Here is a 20,461-nt window from a genome sequence, read left to right on the forward strand (position 1 = left end):
AAGAGCCCAATTCCTCAACTGTGCCTGCAGTCTTCCTACAAGTTCAAAGCCAGCCTAGGCTATATAATGAGACTGCACACTCCACCATCTCTGTAGAAAGAATCACAAGCCTCAGCTGAGCTCTGAATACAAACTTTATTTCTATTACAAGGAAATAGATAATTAGAACAGTAAAACAAAAAGGGGAGGGGGAGGCATAAAGGCAGGCGTGGCCCTGGTGGGGACATCGAGAACAAAGCAGTACCCTCGATCAGGAACAGAGGGTGGTGACCCACAAGTACCAAGGTGGCCTCTAGTCCATGTACCTGTAGCTCAACTCGTTCTAACATGCTATAAACCCAAGCTTAGGCCCACACAGGGATAGAACTGCTTCACTGGTAACTCTGAGATTCCCAGAACCCTCCTCTCTGTCCACCAGGACCACAAAGCACCAAGAAGCAGTGGTGATGGTATGTCTCAGGATGGAGCCCTTAGGGGCCCCGAGGACCACAGATACACTCATCTCACTGCTGCCCGACAGGAGCAGCAGGACCTCCCAGCTAGCCCCCCAACACCCAAACACCCACAGCACAATCTCAAAGACACAAAACGGCCATAACCTGGGAAAAATTAAAGTCTGGAGTCTCTTAATGAGCCTGAGGGGCAGTTGGACACTGCACCAGCATGTGCTGCTCTTCACAGGGTGGGCGGTAAGGGCCCCCATGGTCCTCACTACTCCTCCTCTTCCTCCTCTGCATCCCCTGCCCCCTGCTGCTTCGGAGGCTTTGCCTGTTGAATAACAAAAGGAAAGACTAAGCAGAGAAAGAATTCCCATCCAGCTCTCCTCACAAGAAGCCACCACTACCAACCCATCTGCCCTGAGCCTAGCTCGTCGACTCCAGTTACCTTTGGAGTTCTGCCGTGGTAGCTGGCAGCTGTGGGGTTGACCCGAGAACTCCGACCACCTTCACTCCTCCCGCTGCAAAAAAAGATGTGGGGACTCAGGACTGGAGAGGGGGACACCAGCACAGCAAACCCCGCCAGACTCCTCAGTGGAAGTGGGGGTGACTAGACAGAGCCCGAGCTGAGCAAGGGCGTGCTCCTGGGCTCCACCCTCAGCACCGTGGACCATGATGGACCAGTGTGAACAGACCTTTTTAACTCACTGCATTAATTATTCTGTGTGTGTGCAGTGTGTGTGGTGGTCAGAGGACAACTCTGTGGTGGGGTCTGAGGACCACACTGAAGTCATCAGGCTTTTACAGTGAGTGCTTTTACCCACTGAGCCGTCTCGCCAGCCCAGACTGCCTGCCCATGCTCTCTTCAGCCACAGTCAGCTCCACGCTGGGGTGCTGCTTACCTGGCTCCATACCTCCCAGGGGGCCCATGAGGAAAAGAGGGCGCAAGGTTTTCTGGATAGAGATTTCGAATAGAGTGGATCACTGGAGCATGCCCAGATGCTGCAGGCCCATTCTGGCTGCCCCGACTCCGCCCTCGGATGTCCTGGCTGTCTGAGTTGTTAAGCTTCAGCACACGAGGAGGGCTAGGCTGGCACTCAGATCCGGGGCCTGATGCTGAGTTCAACACTGGGTTACAGGTAGTCATGTTGTTCATGGTTCTGCTGGGAGACGGCGAGTAGGTGGAGCCTCCTTTTGCTGCTTCCTGCTTGACATCATCCATGTAGCCTGAAGCCAGGTCTCCTGGAAAGAGAGGCAGCGATGGCTTAGAGGAAAGGCTACTCTAGCTGTTAGCGCTGGGTTCGGCGTAGACAACAGACAACTGCTTCCCACTAACAATACCGCAGGAGACAGATACTCTCTCCCCACTCTGCATGCCAACTTCCCGATCGATCCTCAAAGTCAGTCTCCTAACTGAGCAGCAAAAGGATGCCAGCAGACTCTGAAAAGTAGTTTGCAATTGGCTTTGTGGTGGCAAGTTTCAGAAACAGTTCACGTGCCCACTCAGAAGACAGTTCGGCAGTCAGGAGCCACAGCTCACCTCAGCACTGTGACTCACACCTGTCTCTGAATCCCTAACTCTATAAAATCTGTACTTAGGACAGCTAGGGGTCATGTGGGGACGACTTAGCCTCAGCAGTTCCCCAGGAGACCCTCATGCAAGCCAACCAGTGGTGCAGGTTAGCCTCCTGGAGATGAGAAGTGGGAAGCAGGCCCTAGCCAGCAGTGCTGTGGCCTAACTCAGTCCCAGCTGATACCCTGGTGTTTGACCCGCCTCCTGGGCAGCTCTGGTGAAGCGTCTTCAGGCTGGGAATCCTGTGTAGGGATGCTCTCCATTGCATGGTGGTTCGCTGTGGCTGGGCGTTGGTCACACTGGTCCTAAACAAAAAGAAAATCAAGTGAGGACTTAGGATGTTGAGAGAGAAGAGCAACAGCAGGTGGGTGATCATGTACACCCACTGAGAACCATTAGAAGTCTGGAAACTAAGACGAGGCCAGACCCTAGGAACAGCCAGCCAGCATGGGCTCTCGAAGCTCTGGGCAGGGATGAAGCAAGGGCTGGTGTGGAGAGATCAGGAAAGTACTTTGGCTGGAGTGGTGGAGTGGTGGGTTATTCCAGTCTCTCCTAGGTGATAAAGAGCAAAGAAAGAAAGGAGGCCTGCACTGCTGGCTCTTTATAAAAACGGTGACTGAGGAGGAAAAAAGTATTTCCCATGAACAACCGGGCTTCCAGACTGGAAATCTGGAGAGGACTCTGGAGTATGTAGTATAGCGCCCTTCCTTCCAGATGCTCCCATGCAGAATACAGAGCCAGGCCACCACATGGCAAAGCCAGAGCTGGAGCCCAGGGCTCATGGACACAACTCTCAAACAGCATGACGGGAGCCTCCCTGTCAAAAGCAGATGCCTCTGCTGTCAGGGAGACCTCCCTCAGCCCTCTGCCCGAACGCAGTCTCCAATGCAGACGCATGGGCTCTGAGGACAGGCTGCAGCTGGAGGACATCAACCACATCCCAGATGACCCACATGGAGACCAGAAGGCACCTCCAGGGACTCTCACCTGATGATGGAACAGCACCTCCTCTTCCAGCTGCACCCCACAGAACTCACAGGGGATGATAACGCTGTCTTCCACAGCAGCTGCGCTGTTGAGGCCCATTAAAGTGTCTAACTGGTTACTTGTTGCCTGTTGTAGAAAGTTCTGGAAGATGACACCAGGATCCTCTACCCCCCTGAGGGAAGAGCTGCCAGTATTGAGTGAACGTAAGGCATGTGAAGGGTTGCAGCTTGTCTGTCATTCAAAACACATGTTAAAAAATAAAAAAGAGGTTAAGGAAAAATTGCACTGCTAAAACATTTTCTCCAAGAAACTGCTTCAACCCCGAGTTTGGAACTGGAGAGGCCAGAGAGCACCACAGCACCTCCACGTTCTGCAGTTCCTTACTGCACCCCCGCCATCACACACCACCCATGACCACACGACAGAACAAAGGGCAAACAGTCTCTTTATCCTTGTTAAAGGACCAAACACTAGATGTATTCAAAGTGTTCAACACCACTTCTAAGAGCAGGATACGTCTCATTACCCAAAGCTGAGACAACATGGCAGCTTATAAATGCTGGCCTAGGCCTCACTGCACAGACCAAGTACCAGGGAAACATGGCTCCTGATAACCAGGCTGGGGACGCTGAAGCAGAAAGGTCAGTTGAGTCTAAGGGGATGAGGCTGAGTGCTGCAGCCATGTGGTGAAAACAGACCTCACCACAGGCACTGCACTCAGTAAGGCCTCTTGTGGCTTGTCACACTGACCACAGCCTGCTCCTGCTCCTGCCTGATGCTGTCATGTAACACACACCTGATGATCAATGAGCAGGTCTTCCGGGTACAGCTCCTCACAGAACTCACAGGGCAGCAGGGTCTCGTCAGCTGCACCTGGGGCCACAGGAACAAGAACTGCGGTCAACCCCTTCACCCGTAGAGGATCTGACACACAAGTCTGACTTGGGCCAGCTGGGGTGCTGGACTACCTTGAAAAGGACACGGAATAAATTCCAATCTGGTTCAAGGGGAGGTTACACAGGAAAAGGAAGGTCTCGAAAGTTTGAGAAGGACCGTTTGGAAACAGGACACTTTTTAAAAGAAAAGAAACAATTAGGTAAAGACGGAATGAGCTAAACATAATGAAGGAAGAACCCCTTAAAGGGCCATCGAGCACAGACTTCTTGTAGATTTTTTGTTTGGTTGGTTTTGGTTTTGGTTTTTCCAAGACAGCCCTTGCTGTCCTGGAACTCACTCTATAGCCCAGGCTGACCTCGAACTCTCAGAGATCGGCCTGCCTCTGCCTTGTGAGTGCTGGGATTAAAGGTGTGCACCATCACACCTGGATGTTTGCTTATTTGTTTGTTTATTTTCCTTGCTGCAGACTTTTGCTACCAAGCAGGAATCCTGGCATGATGGCACACCTTATACAGCCTTATCACTTGGGAGGATGAGGCAAGGTAGTAAATTCAAGGGCAGCCTGGGCTACAGAGACAGCTTGTTTCAAAAAAAAAAAAAAAAAAAAAAGGGAAGAGGATGTAGACAGATCTTGACAGAACTGTATCCAGACACTAGACATGAAAGAATGTTCTGCAGACAGCTACCATGGACTTTTCAAAACTACCAATGTGGCCTGGAGTGGCACACACCTTTAATCCTAGCACTCAAAGGCAGAGACAAGCAGCTCTCTGTGATTTCTAGGCCAGCCAAGACTGCATAGTGAGACCTTGTCTCAAATAATAATAATAATAATAATAATAATAATAATAATAATAATAATAGGGCTGGAGAGATGGCTCAGCGGTTAAGAGCACTGGCTGTTCTTCCAGAGGTCCTGAGTTCAATTCCCAGCAACCACATGGTGGCTTACAACCATCTGTAATGAGATCTGCTGCCCTCTTCTGGCTTGTAAGCATGCATGTAGGCAGAACACTGTATACATAATAAATAAATCTTAAATAATAATAATAATAATAATAATAATAATAAACCAAACCAAAAGTACCAATGCATAAAAACTTGGAACAAGCTGGGCGGTGGTGGCGCACGCCTTTAATCCCAGCACTCGGGAGGCAGAGGCAGGTGGATCTCTGTGAGTTCGAGGCCAGCCTGGTCTCCAAAGCGAGTTCCAGGAAAGGCGCAAAGCTACACAGAGAAACCCTGTCTCGAAAAAACCAAAAAAAAAAACCAAAAAGAACAAAACTTGGAACAACAAAAAGTGCTAAGGAACAGTATATAAGAGTGAGAGCCATGGCCGGGGAGTGGGGGGGTGGGGGGGTGGGGGGGGTGGAGGTGGTGCACACCTTTGATCCCAGCACTCGGGAGGTGGAGGCAGGTGGATCTCTGTGAGTTCAGGCCAGCCTGGGCTACAGAGTGAGTTTCTGGACAACCAGAGATAGAGAGAGAAACTCTGTCTCAAAAAAATAAAGTGAGAAATTTTTGTGACATCTGTTTTGTTTACATAGTGCTCTTGTGAAGAAATACATGCCAGAGTATTTAAGCACAGAATGTCCTGTGTCTATTACCTTTAAAGAGCTCAAGGGGAATATGTATCAAGATAAGTGTGGAGAAAGAAAACAACACAGATGAGCCTGTGGGATTCACTGCACTGTTCTTGGACAGTTCAGAATAGGGGGGTGAGGGGGTGTGGTAAAAACAACTGAAGTCTATCTCATTAAACACTTCTATTTTCAGCTGGGGGCGGGGGTGGTGGTGGTGGGGTGGTGGTGGTGGGGTGGTGGTAGTAGTGGTGCACACCTTTAGTCCCATCACTCGGGAGATGGAGGCAGGCAGAGGATCTCTGAGAGTGTGAGGCCAGCCTGGTCTATAGAGTGAGTTCCAGGACAACAAGAGCTATACAGAGAAACCCTGTCTTAAAAAACTTAAAAAAAAAAAAAAAAAATCTGTATTTTTGAGATAGGTTCTCACAATACAGCCATGGCTTGAAACTCACAGGGATCCACCTACCTCCACCTCCCAAGTACTGGGATTAAAGGTGTGTGTCAATGCACCTTAGTTATTTTAAATTTTTGTGTGTAGTGGGAGGTGGCACAGTCACGCCACGGGGCTCATGTGTTGTCAGCAACCCTGGGAGTCGGCTCCAAACTGAGGATCGCTGGTCTTGGCGACAAGTGCCTCTACCCACTGGGCCATCTCCAGCCCAGCACTTCCATCTTACAGGAGCTATGGAATGTAAGACTCACAGACACTGTGGTGATGGGCTGGAGAGCCCGCTCAGTGGTTCAGAGCACTGCTGCTCTTACAGAGGACCTGGGTTCTCTTCCTGACACCTGAACGGTGTCTCACAGCCACTGTAACTCCAGTTCTAGGTACTTCCGGCCTCCCGAGGCACTGAATGCACATGGTACATATGCATACAAACAAGCAAATCACTCGTAAAAATAACAAAGAATTGTAAAGTCTATGTAAAATAAGCAAACTTACCCTTTTTGTTACCCAGAGAAGAGGGCCCACCACGTGCTGGATCAGCCTCTGGCACAGAGCCCCAGAAGCCCTGTCCTGCCATGCTGGAGGCCTGTCCCTCATTCTGCAGACTCAGGGCCAACATGAAGTCCAAATGTGAGTTATTTTCACCGCTCTCCTTTGGGGACTGCCGGCTTCTATTCCTTTCCTGCCTTTCTTGTTCTTCAACTGGGAAGGAAACAACTCATTAGCACATCAGCCATTGCCACCATCCACGCCTGACAACCTGGCAGGGTTAACAGGACCTGAGCCCTCTGCCTTCAGGGGCCTCTGAACCTGACATCTGCCATGAAACAACACCCCATTAGGAGCATAAACAAATGACTAGTCAGCAGTACCACTCACCTGTCACTAAGACAGGCCGCTGCTGCACACTGCTCACATCTTATCTGAACTACGATTACGCAGTCAAGCTGTCTAGACAACCTGAGGCGACCCTTCCCTGTTCACAAGCTGACAGCATGCTGCAAGTGCCTTGGGGACTAAGGACAATGTCAGGCCTGTCACCACCAATCCTAACAGCAACGGCATACCACAGGGTTCATCATCCCTGCTGTACAGGCAAGTCACCTCCTTCCCAGTGTCACAGGGACGGTCATGTTTCTAGCATCAAGTCCTGCTGCCCTTTAGTCCTAGGACTGTGGCCCCATTCCCATCTCCTAGGCTAAGCACAACTCACACAGATTATTCTGAATTGGAAAATGGGCTGTCGTGTTCCTCTGGCTGACAGTCCGACTGTAGAAAGGGTCCGACTCAAAGGCTCTCAGGGGCCTTCCAGGGAGTCTCATGGGAGGGTCCAGGGCCTCAATTTGTTGGAGGAGCTGGGATGCAATCCACATTCCATCCTGACTCCACGACTCATCGTAGGCATCAGGAGGGATGGCCGCCTCATTTCTCTTCTCCTCCTCCACCCTCCCACAGACTTGAGGGTGAGTCTTCAGCTCTTTCACCAGCACATTGCGCCCACAGCTGCCGCACAGCTCTGTCCGGGCGCCGCAGTAATCCTCATGCTCCTTCAGCTTGAGAACAGAAAGCTCCAGATCACAGTGCTGGCAGACAGCAAGCCGCAGAGGACACTCGGTCTCCTGCCAGGCAAGGCGGGAAGGGCTTATTATACACAGAGGCTGGAGTTCAGCACAGGGCAAGAACACCAAGTGTCTGCTTCAGTCTTCTCCAACCCCGGCTGGGATGCTATGCTTTCTAAGAACTATGAGCTGCAAGGAAAGGTGCTTGCCACCAAAGCTGACAGCCTGAGTTTGAGGTCCAGGATCTACACGGTGGAGGAAGAACTGACTCCCACAAGTTACCCTGACCTCCACATGTGCACTGTGGCACACAGACAGCACATACACACACTAACTAAAAATAATTAAAAGGGAAAGGAAAAGCCAGCTTTTAACACATAGAATGAGCCACGGACTTGGTTTCATATGTCCCAGAAGGCAGCAATAGGTAAACCCCACCGGACAGACAGACTTGGTTCCCAAGGAGAAAGGACAAAGTTCCAAACAGAGGGAGTACAAGAGCTAGGTAGTCCCATCTGGCCGGAGCCAGCCAAAGCTTCAACGGGGCCTTGAGCCTGGGTCTGCACAAGGCTGGTGAAGACAGGCTGTGTACGGGCTTTCTTGCTGCACATGACTCTGGTCTGAGCGGGCCTGGCCCAGAAGTCCCTCCTTCCCGGGGACTAACCATGTGCTGCTTGAACTGCCTCTTCTCCAGCTTCTTGTTACATTTACACGTCACCTAGGATACAGAGAGTCAGTCAAGTGACTCCGGAACAGCATGCTTTCCCAGTGCACATCTGGGGAAGGGCGTTCACCTGACAGTGCTCTGTGGCCATGTGGACGTCCATGTCAGATTTGGGGAAGGGCTCCTTGCAGACAGGGCACACACCAATGTTCCTTTGACAGTGGATTTCATGGATGGTAAAATTAAACACAGGAATTTCCTTTTTGCTACAGAAAGAAGCCGAAGAAAAAGGCAAGGGTTACTAACCGATCCATGACTTTTCTCACACAGTGCTGTCACCTCCCATAGGTCTTTGTCACCACGAACATTTTGGTTTTGTGTTTGTCTTTTCACACAGGATCTCATGTAGCCCAGGCTGGCCTCAAGTCACTATGTGGGAAAGACCTTGATCTTCCTTTCTCTACCTCCCAGAGGTGAGACTGTAGGTGTGGACCACCACGTCCTGCTTGTTTTTTGAGACAAGTTCTCACACTGGAACACAGACTGTCCTCAAATTCGTAGCAATCTTCCTGCCCAAGCTTACTCGTGTTGGAATGGAGGTATGAACTACCTTGCCTGGCTAACAAGTTTTATTTCTGTTTGTTAGCTTATTTGCTACTGTTTTACTTTTGAGACAGGCTCTTGCTGTTGTAGCTCTGGTTGGTCCGGACCTCCTTTCCCAGCCTCTTAGGTTTGGGGAGCCTTCGAATCCTCATACTCCCATGTCCTGGACTATTAGATACCATAAGAAAAGAGGTAACCACAAAAATTTCAGGGGCTGGTGAGATGGCTCAGTGAACCAAAGTACTTGTTGCCAAGCCTAGCAACCTAAATTTGATCCCGAGGATCCACATGGTAGGTGGACAGAGAACTGATTCCAAAATGGTGTCCCTTGACCTTCACTTGCACAGGGTGGCATGCATGTGCATGTGTGCACACACACACAATAAAAACGTAAAACGTAATAAATACTACATTGGAAAAACTACTTTAAATCACAACCCACTTTTCTACTAACTGCCTAGTTGTGTCCAATGCAACTTCAATGCTGAAGAATACCTTTTCCATTTATCTATCTATCATCTGTCTATCATCTATCTACCTATCATCTATCTATCATCTATGTATCTATCTATCATCTATCTATCTATCTATCTATCTATCTATCTATCTACTATTTTTGGTCTTTCAAGACAGGGTTTCTCTGTGTGGCCCTGGCTGTCCTGGAACTTACTTGGTAGACCAGGCTGCCCTCGAACTCAGAGATCTGTTTGCTGGGATCATGTGCAGGGATGACAGAAAGACAGATATGATGGCACACAACGTGGGAGCCAGACAGGTGGATGTGAGTTCGAGGCCTGCCTGGTCTACAGAGTGAGATCCAGGAAAGGCACCAAAACTACACGGAGAAACCTTGTCTCGAGGGGGGCGGGGGGAAGGGAATCTAAGGGGGGAAAAAAACAGAGATATGACAGAGAAAACTCCAAAGACCAACTGTTTTTTGTTTGTTTGGTTGGTTTTTTTCTTTTTTTGTGAAACAGGGTCTCTCTATGTAGACCAGGTTGGCCACATGCCTCTGCCTTCCAGGTGCTAGAATCAAAGGTATGTGCCACCATGCCTGGCTAAAGACCACCATGGTTTTATTTTAGATATATTTAGTTTGTGTATATGAGTGCTATGCCTACATGTATGTATGTGTCATGTACATGCCTGGTGCCCATGGAAGCCAGAAGAGGGCATCGGCTCCCCTGGAACTGGAGTTACAGACAGCTTGTGAGCTACAATATGGGAACTGAGCCTAGGTCCTCTGTAAGAGCACTATTAATCACTGAACCATCTATCCAGCCCAAAACTAACTTTTTTTTTTTCTTTCCAAGACAGGGTTTCTCTGTGTAACAGCTCTAGCTGTCCTCGAACTTGCTCTGTAGATCAGGCTGAACTTGAACTCACAGAGATCCTCCTACCTCAACCTCTAGAGTCCCTCCTGGGATTAAAGGCATGTGCCACCACACCTAGCTTTTTATTTGAAACCTAACTTTTTAAAAAAGATTTAGTTTCATAATTTTTTACATGCATGTATGCATGGGTATGTGTACATGAAGGCAGGTGTCCATGGAGGCCAGAGGCATCTGATTCCCCTAGAATAGGTGATTGTGAACCACCAGATGTTGGTGCTGAGAACTGAACTCAGGTCCTCTGCTGGAGTGGTACATGCTCTTAACCACTGAGCCATCTCTACAGCACCCCCCAGACCAGCTTCCAAAGCCTGCAATGCAAACAGTTCCTCAGGCCGGCCAGCAGGCATGGGCTAGTCAGTCCTCCATGCTAAGCTGCTTTCTCCTTTCAGGTGCTCTGCTCGGGGTAACCTTGTTTTCACCAGATTCTCCCTTGTGCTGTCTGAACTCCCTTAGCACAGTTATTTATACACTGTCCCAGGCCTCAGACTCCTCCAAAGTAGAACAGACTGAAAATCAGGATGTCTCAGCCAAGTGTCATTTTGCTTCTCAAGTCACATTTTCTTACTTTATCCACGCCAATGATGATGGAGCCCCTGACTTACACAGACACACAGATGATGCTTGGAGAGTCGGAAGTGGCAGGCAGGGAGCACCAGTGGAGAGTCACTCTCGAAAATGCGCCCTTTACCCCCGAGGGCAGGGCCAGCAGCCAGGGCTCTCTCGAGCTCTCCACCAGCATTGCCGACTCTCCTCCACCGGCATCTCCCTCCACTGCCATGTGGAAGTGAAGCCCAGAACAGTCTCACCGCGCTGCAGCTCCGCTCAGTGGGCAAGGTGCTTGCTGAGCCAACACAACCCCTGAGTATAGGTTCCCAGGCACATGTAAAAGCAGGGTGTCATGGCAGAGACAGGCAGGTTTGGGGCTTGTGACCAACCAGTCTTGCTGAAATGGCAAGACACCCACTACACATGCACACACATGCACACACAAAGAATACAAAGTTCTTTCTTCAGTAGTTTTCAGTAAGAGTATTGGTGAAGAGGCTGGAAGGATGGCTCAGAGTATAAGAGCACTCACTGCTCTTGCAGAGGACCCAGGGTCAGTTCCCAGAACTACAGGGTGGCTCACCACCACCTCTAACGCCAGCCCCAGGGGATCCAGTGCCCTCTTCTGGTCACCACAGGCGTTAGGCACTCACGGTGCACATACATGCAGACAAACCACTCACATAAATACAAATCTTGAGAGAGTGTATCAGTGGAGCCAGGAATAGTGATGCATGCCCATGATCCCAGCACTCAGGAGGCTAAGGCAGGAAGATCATGAATTGGAGCTAGACTAGGCTACAAACCAAATTTAAAGCTAGTCTGGAGCTACACAGCAAAACAAACCTTATCTGAAAGGAAGAGGGAAAATTCTGGAGAAAGCCACACCAGGAACCAGCTCCTCTCACCTACCTGCCCAGTTCTCATCCCAGCAGGCAGTGGCCCCATGGTGGAAATCGAGAACCGAGTCCTGAAAGATGTTCTCTGACCACCGATATGCAGCAGCACTTACATTCCCCCATACTCACATACATTTTTTAAGTTTCCCTTTCTACACTTGGGTTAAAAAACATGAAAATGTTAAGCTTAGCATTCAAGACTGTGCTGCACAGATCTCACCAGCAGTCCTGCAACCACGACATGATAACAATCAAACATGGCAACCTTGGGAGTCTGGTCCCTGCTAGCATATGCCCCAGATTTAATCCCCTGCGCTGAAAGGGGGTGGGGGGGAAGGGGTGGTGGTGGTAAGGAGGCATGGTGGCATGTGCTGCTCCTGAGAAGCCCTGGGTTTACTCCCCAGTAACGGAAGAGTTAATACTGTAGCTATGAACGGTAGCTCACACTTCTGAATCCAGTGCTTGGAAAGTAAAGATAGAAAGACAGTCTGGGGTTTAGGTCATCTTTGACTGTTGAGTTTGAAACTAGCTTGAGCTACATGAACCATCTCAAAAAGACAAACCCAGCATGTGACTCATACCTGTCATCCCAGAGCTCTAGAGGCTACACATTCAATCCTAGGCCAGCCTGGACTACACAGCAAGACCCTGTCTCCAAACGCCCCCACAGAAAGAAAAGGAAAAGTTCATCCTGAGCCACCCAGCTAACTTTCCCGTCACCACACTGACAGCCAGTTCACAAAGACGACAGACAGCCTCTGAGGCCACTGAGGGAAATCACTCCTTCCATCACACTGGCAGAGGCAGGTGGATCTCTGAGTTCAAGGCCATCCTGCTCTACAAAGAGTTCCGGGCCAGCCAGTGAGACTCTGTCTCAAAAGAAAAAAAAACAAAACAAAACATACTTCTGGGGAGAGATGAAAAAATGAGTTCACTTCTTACATGTGAATGAAGGCTGTAGGAGCTGAAGGAGGCTCAGTGGCAGAGCTTGTCTGCAAGGCACAAGGCTGCGTACAATCCCTACCACTGCCTAACCCCACCTCCCAAAAAGGTGAGGATCCAGACCAATCCAGTGGTTTGTGGTTTGTTTGTGTTTCTGCTTGCTTTGTTTTTTGAGAAGGGTCTCCCTATATAGTACACTGTAGACCAGGCTGGCCTCATCCTCACAAAGATCTCCCTGCCTCTGCCTCCAGAGTGCTGGAATTAAGATATGTACCACCACACCTAGCTCCAGCATCTTTTTTTTTTTTTTAACTTTTATTTCTTTTGAGCCGGGTGGTGTTGGTGGAACATATCTTTAATCCCACACTGGGGGGCGGGGAGGGGGGGGAATCTCTGTGAGTTCCAGGCCAGCCTGGTCTACAGAGTGAGTTCTAGGACAGGCACCAAAGCTCCACAGGGAAACCTTGTCTCAAAAAACATAAAAAGAAAAAAAAAGTATTTATTTTATTCTATGTACGGGTGTTTTGCCTGCATGCATGTCTGTACAAATGTGTGTCTGGAGTTTCTGATGGTTGTGAGCCACCACTGGGCACTGGAAACCGAACCTGGGTCCTCTGGAAAAGGATTAGAGGTTGGAGGCAGTGCTCTAACCATTTGGACATCTCTCCAGGCCTAGTCCTATCTTGCTAAGTCATTCATGAAAGGCAAGCCAGAGCCCCAAGTCCCAGCCTGATCCATTTCAATCCTCATTCTACCCAGAGACACCTTCCTGTCAAATTCTAAACAAGCAATTTACCCAAGTGGTTAAAAAGCTCCAGTCACAATGACAGAGACACAGGTCACATGTATGGCCAGTCACAACCGGGATAGAAAACACCCAAGTCGGGCTGGAGAGGTGGCTCAGAGGTTAAGAGCACTGGCTGTTCTTCCAGAGGTCATGAGTTCAATTCCCAGCAACCACATGGTGGCTCACAACCATCCATAAAGAGATCTGGTGCCCTCTTCTGCAGGTGTATATGCAGACAGAACACTGTATACATAATAAAAAAATAAAAAATAAAAAAAAAAAAACAAAAAAAACACCCAAGTCTTTACAGAGCTGGCATGGCCTCATGGCAACCCTTTCGATTCCATGTCTTACCAGTTGTCACACAGCCGAGCAGCCTGGTCATCTGGAAACTCGGCCATCTTGGCTCTTCCTGAAAAATGCAAAGGAAGAGATGTCACTTTCTGTTTCGTTTCTGCTTTAGGGATGGCATGCAAAAGAAGAGAAATTTGGGGGCATTCCTTTCACTGCTTTTTAAATTTCCAATTTAAAAAAATAATTAGACTTACAAAATGTTGCAGAAAAAAAGCTTAAAATACAAAGAACTCCCTTATGCCCTTCACCCAACTGCAGTAAAAGTTAACATTCTTAAGTCCTACTACTAATTTTAAAAATAACTGTAACGAATTTACAGGCTTCATTCAAATGCCAGTGAGACCACCAATCAATCCCCTTTTCTGGTTCAGTTTCAACCCTGGAACACATAAAGCTCTCAGATGCTGCTCCTCAATCCGATTTGAAAGTGCTCCAGTTTTTCCGCATTCACAGCTTATTCGGCTAATTAGTACCTTAATCAGACCTTGCTAGCTACCAGCAGTTACTGGTAGTTTCTAGCTACTGGCCAGGTATTTTGTAGAAAATCCTTCTGTCTGGGTCTGTCTGATATTTTCTTGGGACTACACTTTCGGCAGGAGTATCCTTGACGTGATGAGCCTAGGCTGGGGCTCAGGTCGTACAGGGCCCTGTGTTCCCTGACCAGCCATAAAACTGGGCGTGATGGCACAGGCCTATCATCTTACCACTAGGGATATGGAGGCAGAAGAATCAGAAGTTCAAAACCTTCTGGGCGACATGGTAAGTTAGTAAGTTCAAGGCCAACCTGGGATGCATGAGACCCTATTTCAAAAAAAAAAAAACCACTACCAAAAAAAAAAGAAAGAAAGCAAGCAGCAGAGAGCTCATGTTGGTACATCATATCAAAAGGAACAGGATGATCGGTAATGCTGCCTACTTAACTGAGATGGGACCTACCATGTTTGTTTGGTTTGTTTTTTCTGTCAAGTTTGAAGCCCTCCCACCCGGGGCACGCCAGGCAAAGGCGGTCCGCTCTCGGTACAGAGGGCGAAGCGCTGGCTGGCAACGGCAGCGCCAATGTTTACATCACTCCTCCCCATGACACAGAAATAGATTTAGGTGCTAACCTGGCGCCAGGCTGATCTGGGCATTGTCAAGCTACCTGCCACTATCTAACGAATTCAAGAGTCCCATGTAGCAGAGCCCGGAAATCAAGCCCATCAAACCAGGTAACCTAAGGTGAGCGTCTAGGGGAAAGCTCGCAGACAAAGCGGGCTGCGGGGCGGACGGACCTCCAGCGCCGGCGGGGAAGCCTCTGCGGGCGGAAGGCCCGGGGAGGCGGAGGCAGGCCGGGCCACACGCCACGGCGGCGCCTCGGGGAGCGGCCGCTCTGCTCTCCGCGGGCCGCAGCGGTTGGAGCCAGCCCGACCTCCGCCTCCCGCCGCGAGCCTCGGCCTCCGCCGCCTTCGCCACCCGCCCCGCCCCACCCCACCCCACCCCGCCGCCGCCCACGTTCACCTGGGAGCCCAGCGGGAACGCCGCCGCCACAGCCGCCTCGGCCGCCCCGCGCCAACAACGGCCTAGCCGCCCGGCCGCTACCCACCGTCGCCGAGGGCCGGCGCCCATTGGGCGGCCGAGGGGCAAGGCCGGACGCCCATTGGACGGCAGCGCTGCCGCTCCCTCTGGCCCGCCTCCTCACCCCCCATTGGCTCACGGTGCCCGGGGGCGTGGCCTACAGGTCCCCGCCTCCCTCTCGTCTGAAAGCCGAGGCCTCTGCAGACGCAGGCACTGATTGCCTGGATAATACTAGGCAAACACTCCCGATGTGCCCAGTAGGGCGGTGGGTGGCGTTTGTGCTTTGTCATGGGCCGTTAATACCCGCTCGCCATCCTTGTCGTTAGCACTTCCTCGTGCCTGGCCTCTTGGAGGCAGCGGAGACGCCGATGTGACAGCCAAAGTGTCCTCCAGGCCTTGGTGGAGCGCCTCACCTGAGCACCTCATACCTAATGGATAGAAGGGGAAAATTCTAAGTCTAAACTGGCGGCGTGTAAACTGCAAAGAGCACACTTAAGCTATGTGGCTGCAGAGATGGCTCCGCGGATAAGAGCACTTGCTGCTCTTATAGAGGACCCAGGTTCGGGTCTCAGCACCCACAACAGGTGGCTCACAACTTTATGTCCAGCTCCAGGATATCTGCAGCTTCTGTCCTCTGCAGACACACACACACACACACACACACACACACACACGAGAAGTAAGGTTTTTTTGTTTTTTGTTTTTTTTAATGTAAAAGAGAAAAGCAGAGCACAGAGGCACACACCTTTAATCCCAGCACTCTGGCCTCAACTGCCTGTGTGCCAACCTTAAACTCAATATCCTCCTGCCTCGGTTTCCCAAGTCCTGGGGTTGCAGGCTTGCGCTACCTCACCCAGCTAATTGCCATATGTTTTTTTTATTTCTCTCAAATATTTGAAATTAGAAGTGTGGGCTCACTGTTGGCTGTACTGCTGTGGTTACCCATGTTTCTGTTTTTTAACAGACAAACTGTTTCCGAAAGTGACGGCACCATTTTAACATTCCCATCGGGAGCGGAGGAAAGTTCCAGATGCCCCACATGTTTCCCAACGTGATATAAATACATTCAGAAGAAATAAACAAGAGAATGGCAGTCCTGTCTCCTGAAAAAAACTCAACTATCCTCCGTGGGAAAGTGACTCAGAGGCTCCTTTGAATTTGGAGTTTACAGGGGAAAGGACAGCCCAGGCGGATGAGGAATAATGTGGGAATGCTGACTAACTACCTCAGGTTCAGCTTAACCCTTTAGGTTTGTTTAAAGTTTTGGGCTCAATGTGGTGGTAAACACATTTAATCCCAGCACTAGAGAGGCTGAGGCAGGAAGATCTCTGTGCATTCTAGGCTAGCCTGATCTACAGAGTGAGACCCTACGTCCAAAAAATAAAAAATAAACAGCTCAGCCTGGTGGTGCCCACCTTGTTCCCACCACTCGGGAAGCAGAGGCAGGGGGATCTCAGGGAGTTTCAAGACAGCCAGGGCTACATAGAGAGACTCTGTCTAAAACAAAGACATGAACGGAGAAGGGGGCTAGCGGAGAAAAGGAAAGAGTTCAGAAGAAGCGGGGTTGGAAGAGTGTAAGTGAGAGTGGACATGATCAATCACATGTGAAAATGTTAAATTAATATCTGGTCTTGGACAGCCCTCTGTGTCCACATGTGCAGCAGATTAACTGCATCTGAATGTCGTAGCCTAAATATCTCTCGGGCTCTGACGGCTTCAGCACTGACTGTGTGGAATTTGGATAAAGCCCCAGGGGAGGCGGTGCCCTTCCCTTCTCAGCCCAGCCAGGCTCCAGGCTCTGCCAGGCTGAGGGAAGGAGGGCCCTGTCCGGAGCCAAGGCTGTCACTACTCCCACCCACCCCCCTGGTGCTACCACCCACCCCCAACCCCCACCTCAGATCAAGGCTCTCCCTGACAGGAAGCTTGAGCTTCTGGTCCCTGCTGCCTGCCCCTTCCCTTCCTCCCTCTGACTTTGCAGCAGCTGCTGAGATTTGCAGACCCCTGGCCCGATGCCCAGCTTGGACTGGAGCTGACTTTGGAAGAGTCTCCATACTCATTGAGTTATAACAAGGTGCTCTAGGAGTTTAACTCCAGTTTCTTCTAGTTAATGGTTTTGTTTTTGCTGCTTTGTGATAGACATTAAAAGTTACCCAATTTGTTTTTTGTTTTTTTGTTTTTGTTTTTTTGTTTTGTTTTGTTTTGTTTTGTTTTTTTTGTTTTTTTTTTTGCTTGTTTGGTTTTGGTTTTGGTTTTGGTTTGTTTTTCAAGACAGGGTTTCTCTGTGTAGTTCTGGCTGTCCTGGAACTCATTATGTAGACCAGGCTGGCCTTGAACTCAGAGATCCACCTGCCTCTGCCTCCTGACTGCTGGGTACCACCACCTCCTGGGAACAAATGTGTTTTCTTTCGAGACTGGATCTCACTGTATAACCCTAGCTGCCCTGAAACTCCCTGTATAAACCAGACTGGCCTCAAACCCACAAAGCTCTGACTTGAATGCTGGAGCTAAAGACATTCACCACCATGCCAGACTCCAAATTTGTTATGGAATTGAATTCCCTTTTAAAATGTATTTTAGGGACTGGAGAGATGGCTCAGTGGTTAAGAGCACTGGCTGCTCCTCCAAAGGACCCAAGTTCAGTTTCCTGAACCCATATAGCAGCTCACAGCTGCCTGTGACTCCAGGGCCAGGGGATCCAACGCCCTCACATAGACACATGTGCACATTAGAAAAATAACAAAAAATTTTTTAATTAAAAAGTTAAATGTATTTTATTCATTAGTGCTTGTGTTGTGTGTAACAAGGATGTTGTTGGTGCGGACTTGGGCATGAATGTGGAGGTCAGAGGACATCCTTCATGAATCAGTTCTCTCCTTCACCATGTGGGTCCCCAAGATTGAACCCTGGTCATCAGGCTTGGCAGCAAGCACCTTTACCCTCAGAGCCATCTCACCAGCCCTGGATTATTTTGTATTCTCTAGCAGGGAGTGACTCTCTGGATCCCTGGCAATGCACCCAGTACCCCACCCTAGACACCCTATCTTCTTCTAGCCGCCTTCTCCAAAAAGCTGGGACAAAAGTATGGTTAGTTAGTTTGGTTATTTTATTTTATTTATTTTTTGGTTTTTCGAGACAGGGTTTCTCTATGAAACAGTCCTGGCTGTCCTGGAACTCTCTCTGTAGACCAGGCTGACCTCGAACTCACAGAGATCTACCTCTACCTCCCGAGTGCTGGGATCAAAGACGTGCTCCACCACCGCCCGGTCAATTTCATCCATTTCTACATTCATACTTGAAAATGTTTTTTAAGAAATATATTAGCTGGGTGGTGGAGGCAACCAGATTCTGAGTTCAAGGCCAGCCTGGTCTACAGAGTGAGATCCAGGACAGCCGGCCACGGCCACACAGAGAAACCCTGTTTTGAAAAACCAAAAGAAAAAAAGGAAAAGAAAGAAATGTATTCACAGTTATGTGGCCAAACCATTCCTGGAATCTAACTGTAAACATTCTTGTTAGCCCCCAGAGAAACAGCACCACCACCTTCCCCTTTATCTCCATTAACTTCTGTTTCCCTGGACTTGCCTAGGTATTTCTTGTGAAAAAGAGCAGAAAACCAGCACAACTTTGTGGCTGGATTTATTTGATTTATTATTATTTGTGTGTGTGTGTGTGTGTGTGTGAATATATGTATAAGTATGTATGTGTGTATGTGTGTGTGTATGTGTGTGAGTGTGTGTGAGTATATGTGTGTGATTGTGTGTGTATGCATACATCCATGCCTTTACTCTTCATTACAAAAAAAACTAAAAACAAAACAAGAGCTGCAGACTTTCTTACTGGCTATTTGTGGTTTTGTTTGCTATTGTTATTTTTTTTTTTGATGGTCCCAATCTGTATCCCAGGCTGGCCTCAAGCTCAAGACAGTCTACCTGCCTCAGCCCCCCAAACACTGGGATTCCAGGTGTGAGGTGCCGTGCTCAGACTGAGTAGTTCATGATATCAAGAGATCACATTGTGGCTGGGCGGTGGTGGCGCATCCCTTTAATCCCAGCACTCGGGAGGCAGAGCCAGGTGGATCTCTGTGAGTTCCAGGCCAGCCTGGGCTACAGAGTGAGTTCCCGGAAAGGCACCAAAACTACACAGAGAAACCCTGTCTCGAAAAAAAAAACCAAAAGACAGAGAGAGAGAGAGAGAGAGAGAGAGAGAGAGAGAGAGAGAGAGAGAGATCACATTGCACTTATCTTTCAGGTGGTAACCTTTGGGTAAGCTAAATTCCTCAGTTTCTCCACCCCTCTCTCTCCTGAGATGCTTCCCTATACAGCCTTCGCTGGCCTGGCACTCACTATGTAGATCAGGCTGAACTTGTAGAGAACCTTCTACTTCTGCCTCCCACGTGCTGGAGTCACAGGTGTGTGCCACCACACCTTACATGGTGCTGGGGCTCGAACCCGGTTCGTTGCACCTGCTAGACAAACACTGTCCACTGAGCTGCACATGCAGCCTCTTTCCTTTCTGTGCTGGAGGTCACAAGCTCCACGAGGCACCGAGTGCCTGCCCCAGCCCTTCTTTCCTTTCTTCCCCTGTAGTCACGGGGATATCCATGATTGCTGGGGACATGGTTTCGAAACCACTGGTAGAAGCCAGGTTCCTATTGGAGGTGCTAGGCTCTGGAACCTTCCGTGGGTGTAGCCTCGGGCCCTGAAATGCTATTTGCACATTATTTTTCCAGTCCTGAAGCAGAGAGCTGAAGATGATGCCAGCTATTGGGGGAAGAGTTAGGGGGAGAGAGAGAGAGAGAGAGAGAGAGAGAGAGAGAGAGGGAGAGAGAGAGAGAGAGAGATGAATTTCTACTTTTGGAAGCTGCAGAGTTGGTGAGGTGAGGTTAGCTGTGGCTTTTCCTATTTCCCTGATCTCTCTCATGTTTTCACCCCTGTATCTGGCTCCGTGTTTTTTATTTAACAAGACCATTTAGAAATTCATCTACAATCGAGAGAGAGAGAGAGAGAGAGAGAGAGAGAGAGAGAGAGAGAGAGAGAGAGAGGGGGGGGGGGGGAGGGAGAGAAAGAGAGAGAGGATTTTGTGGTGTTTGAGCAGGAAGGAGGGGGTTCAGCTGACATCTGGGGATTCATACATATTCATGAAGAGGACAGGGATTGGACCGTCGTCCTTGGAGCATGCTGGGACACTTTCCAGGCTGTCTGGTTACTAGGCAGAGTTCCCAGGAGCTGTGGCTC

The 20,461-nt window shown here is 49.5% G+C and overlaps 1 protein-coding gene across 6 annotated transcripts; it reads right to left on the bottom strand.

Annotated features, from left to right (window-relative positions):
* Positions 1-116: 116 nt before the first annotated feature.
* On the bottom strand, positions 117-15,279 carry Trafd1 (TRAF-type zinc finger domain containing 1). 6 transcript variants are annotated; one of them, XM_059248801.1, is made up of 13 exons: positions 15,171-15,210; positions 14,378-14,457; positions 13,674-13,731; positions 8,279-8,414; positions 8,149-8,202; positions 7,139-7,544; positions 6,421-6,627; positions 3,794-3,870; positions 2,998-3,228; positions 2,195-2,315; positions 1,340-1,679; positions 886-958; positions 117-768 (listed from the first exon to the last, which is right to left on the bottom strand). In XM_059248801.1, the coding sequence occupies exons 3-13, from the start codon at positions 13,718-13,720 to the stop codon at positions 712-714; spliced, it is 1,749 nt and encodes a 582-aa protein (XP_059104784.1). In that variant the 5' UTR covers positions 13,721-13,731; positions 14,378-14,457; positions 15,171-15,210; the 3' UTR covers positions 117-711. The 6 variants fall into 6 exon arrangements, with proteins under 6 accessions (XP_059104784.1, XP_059104782.1, XP_059104785.1 ...); XM_059248799.1 differs by lacking the exon at positions 15,171-15,210 and adding an exon at positions 14,945-15,083; XM_059248802.1 differs by lacking the exon at positions 15,171-15,210 and adding an exon at positions 14,815-14,835.
* Between the last annotated feature and the right edge of the window lie 5,182 nt (positions 15,280-20,461).

The sequence above is a fragment of the Peromyscus eremicus genome, chromosome 23 (assembly GCF_949786415.1).
Source record: "Peromyscus eremicus chromosome 23, PerEre_H2_v1, whole genome shotgun sequence".
Classification (NCBI taxonomy): Eukaryota; Metazoa; Chordata; class Mammalia; order Rodentia; family Cricetidae; genus Peromyscus; species Peromyscus eremicus.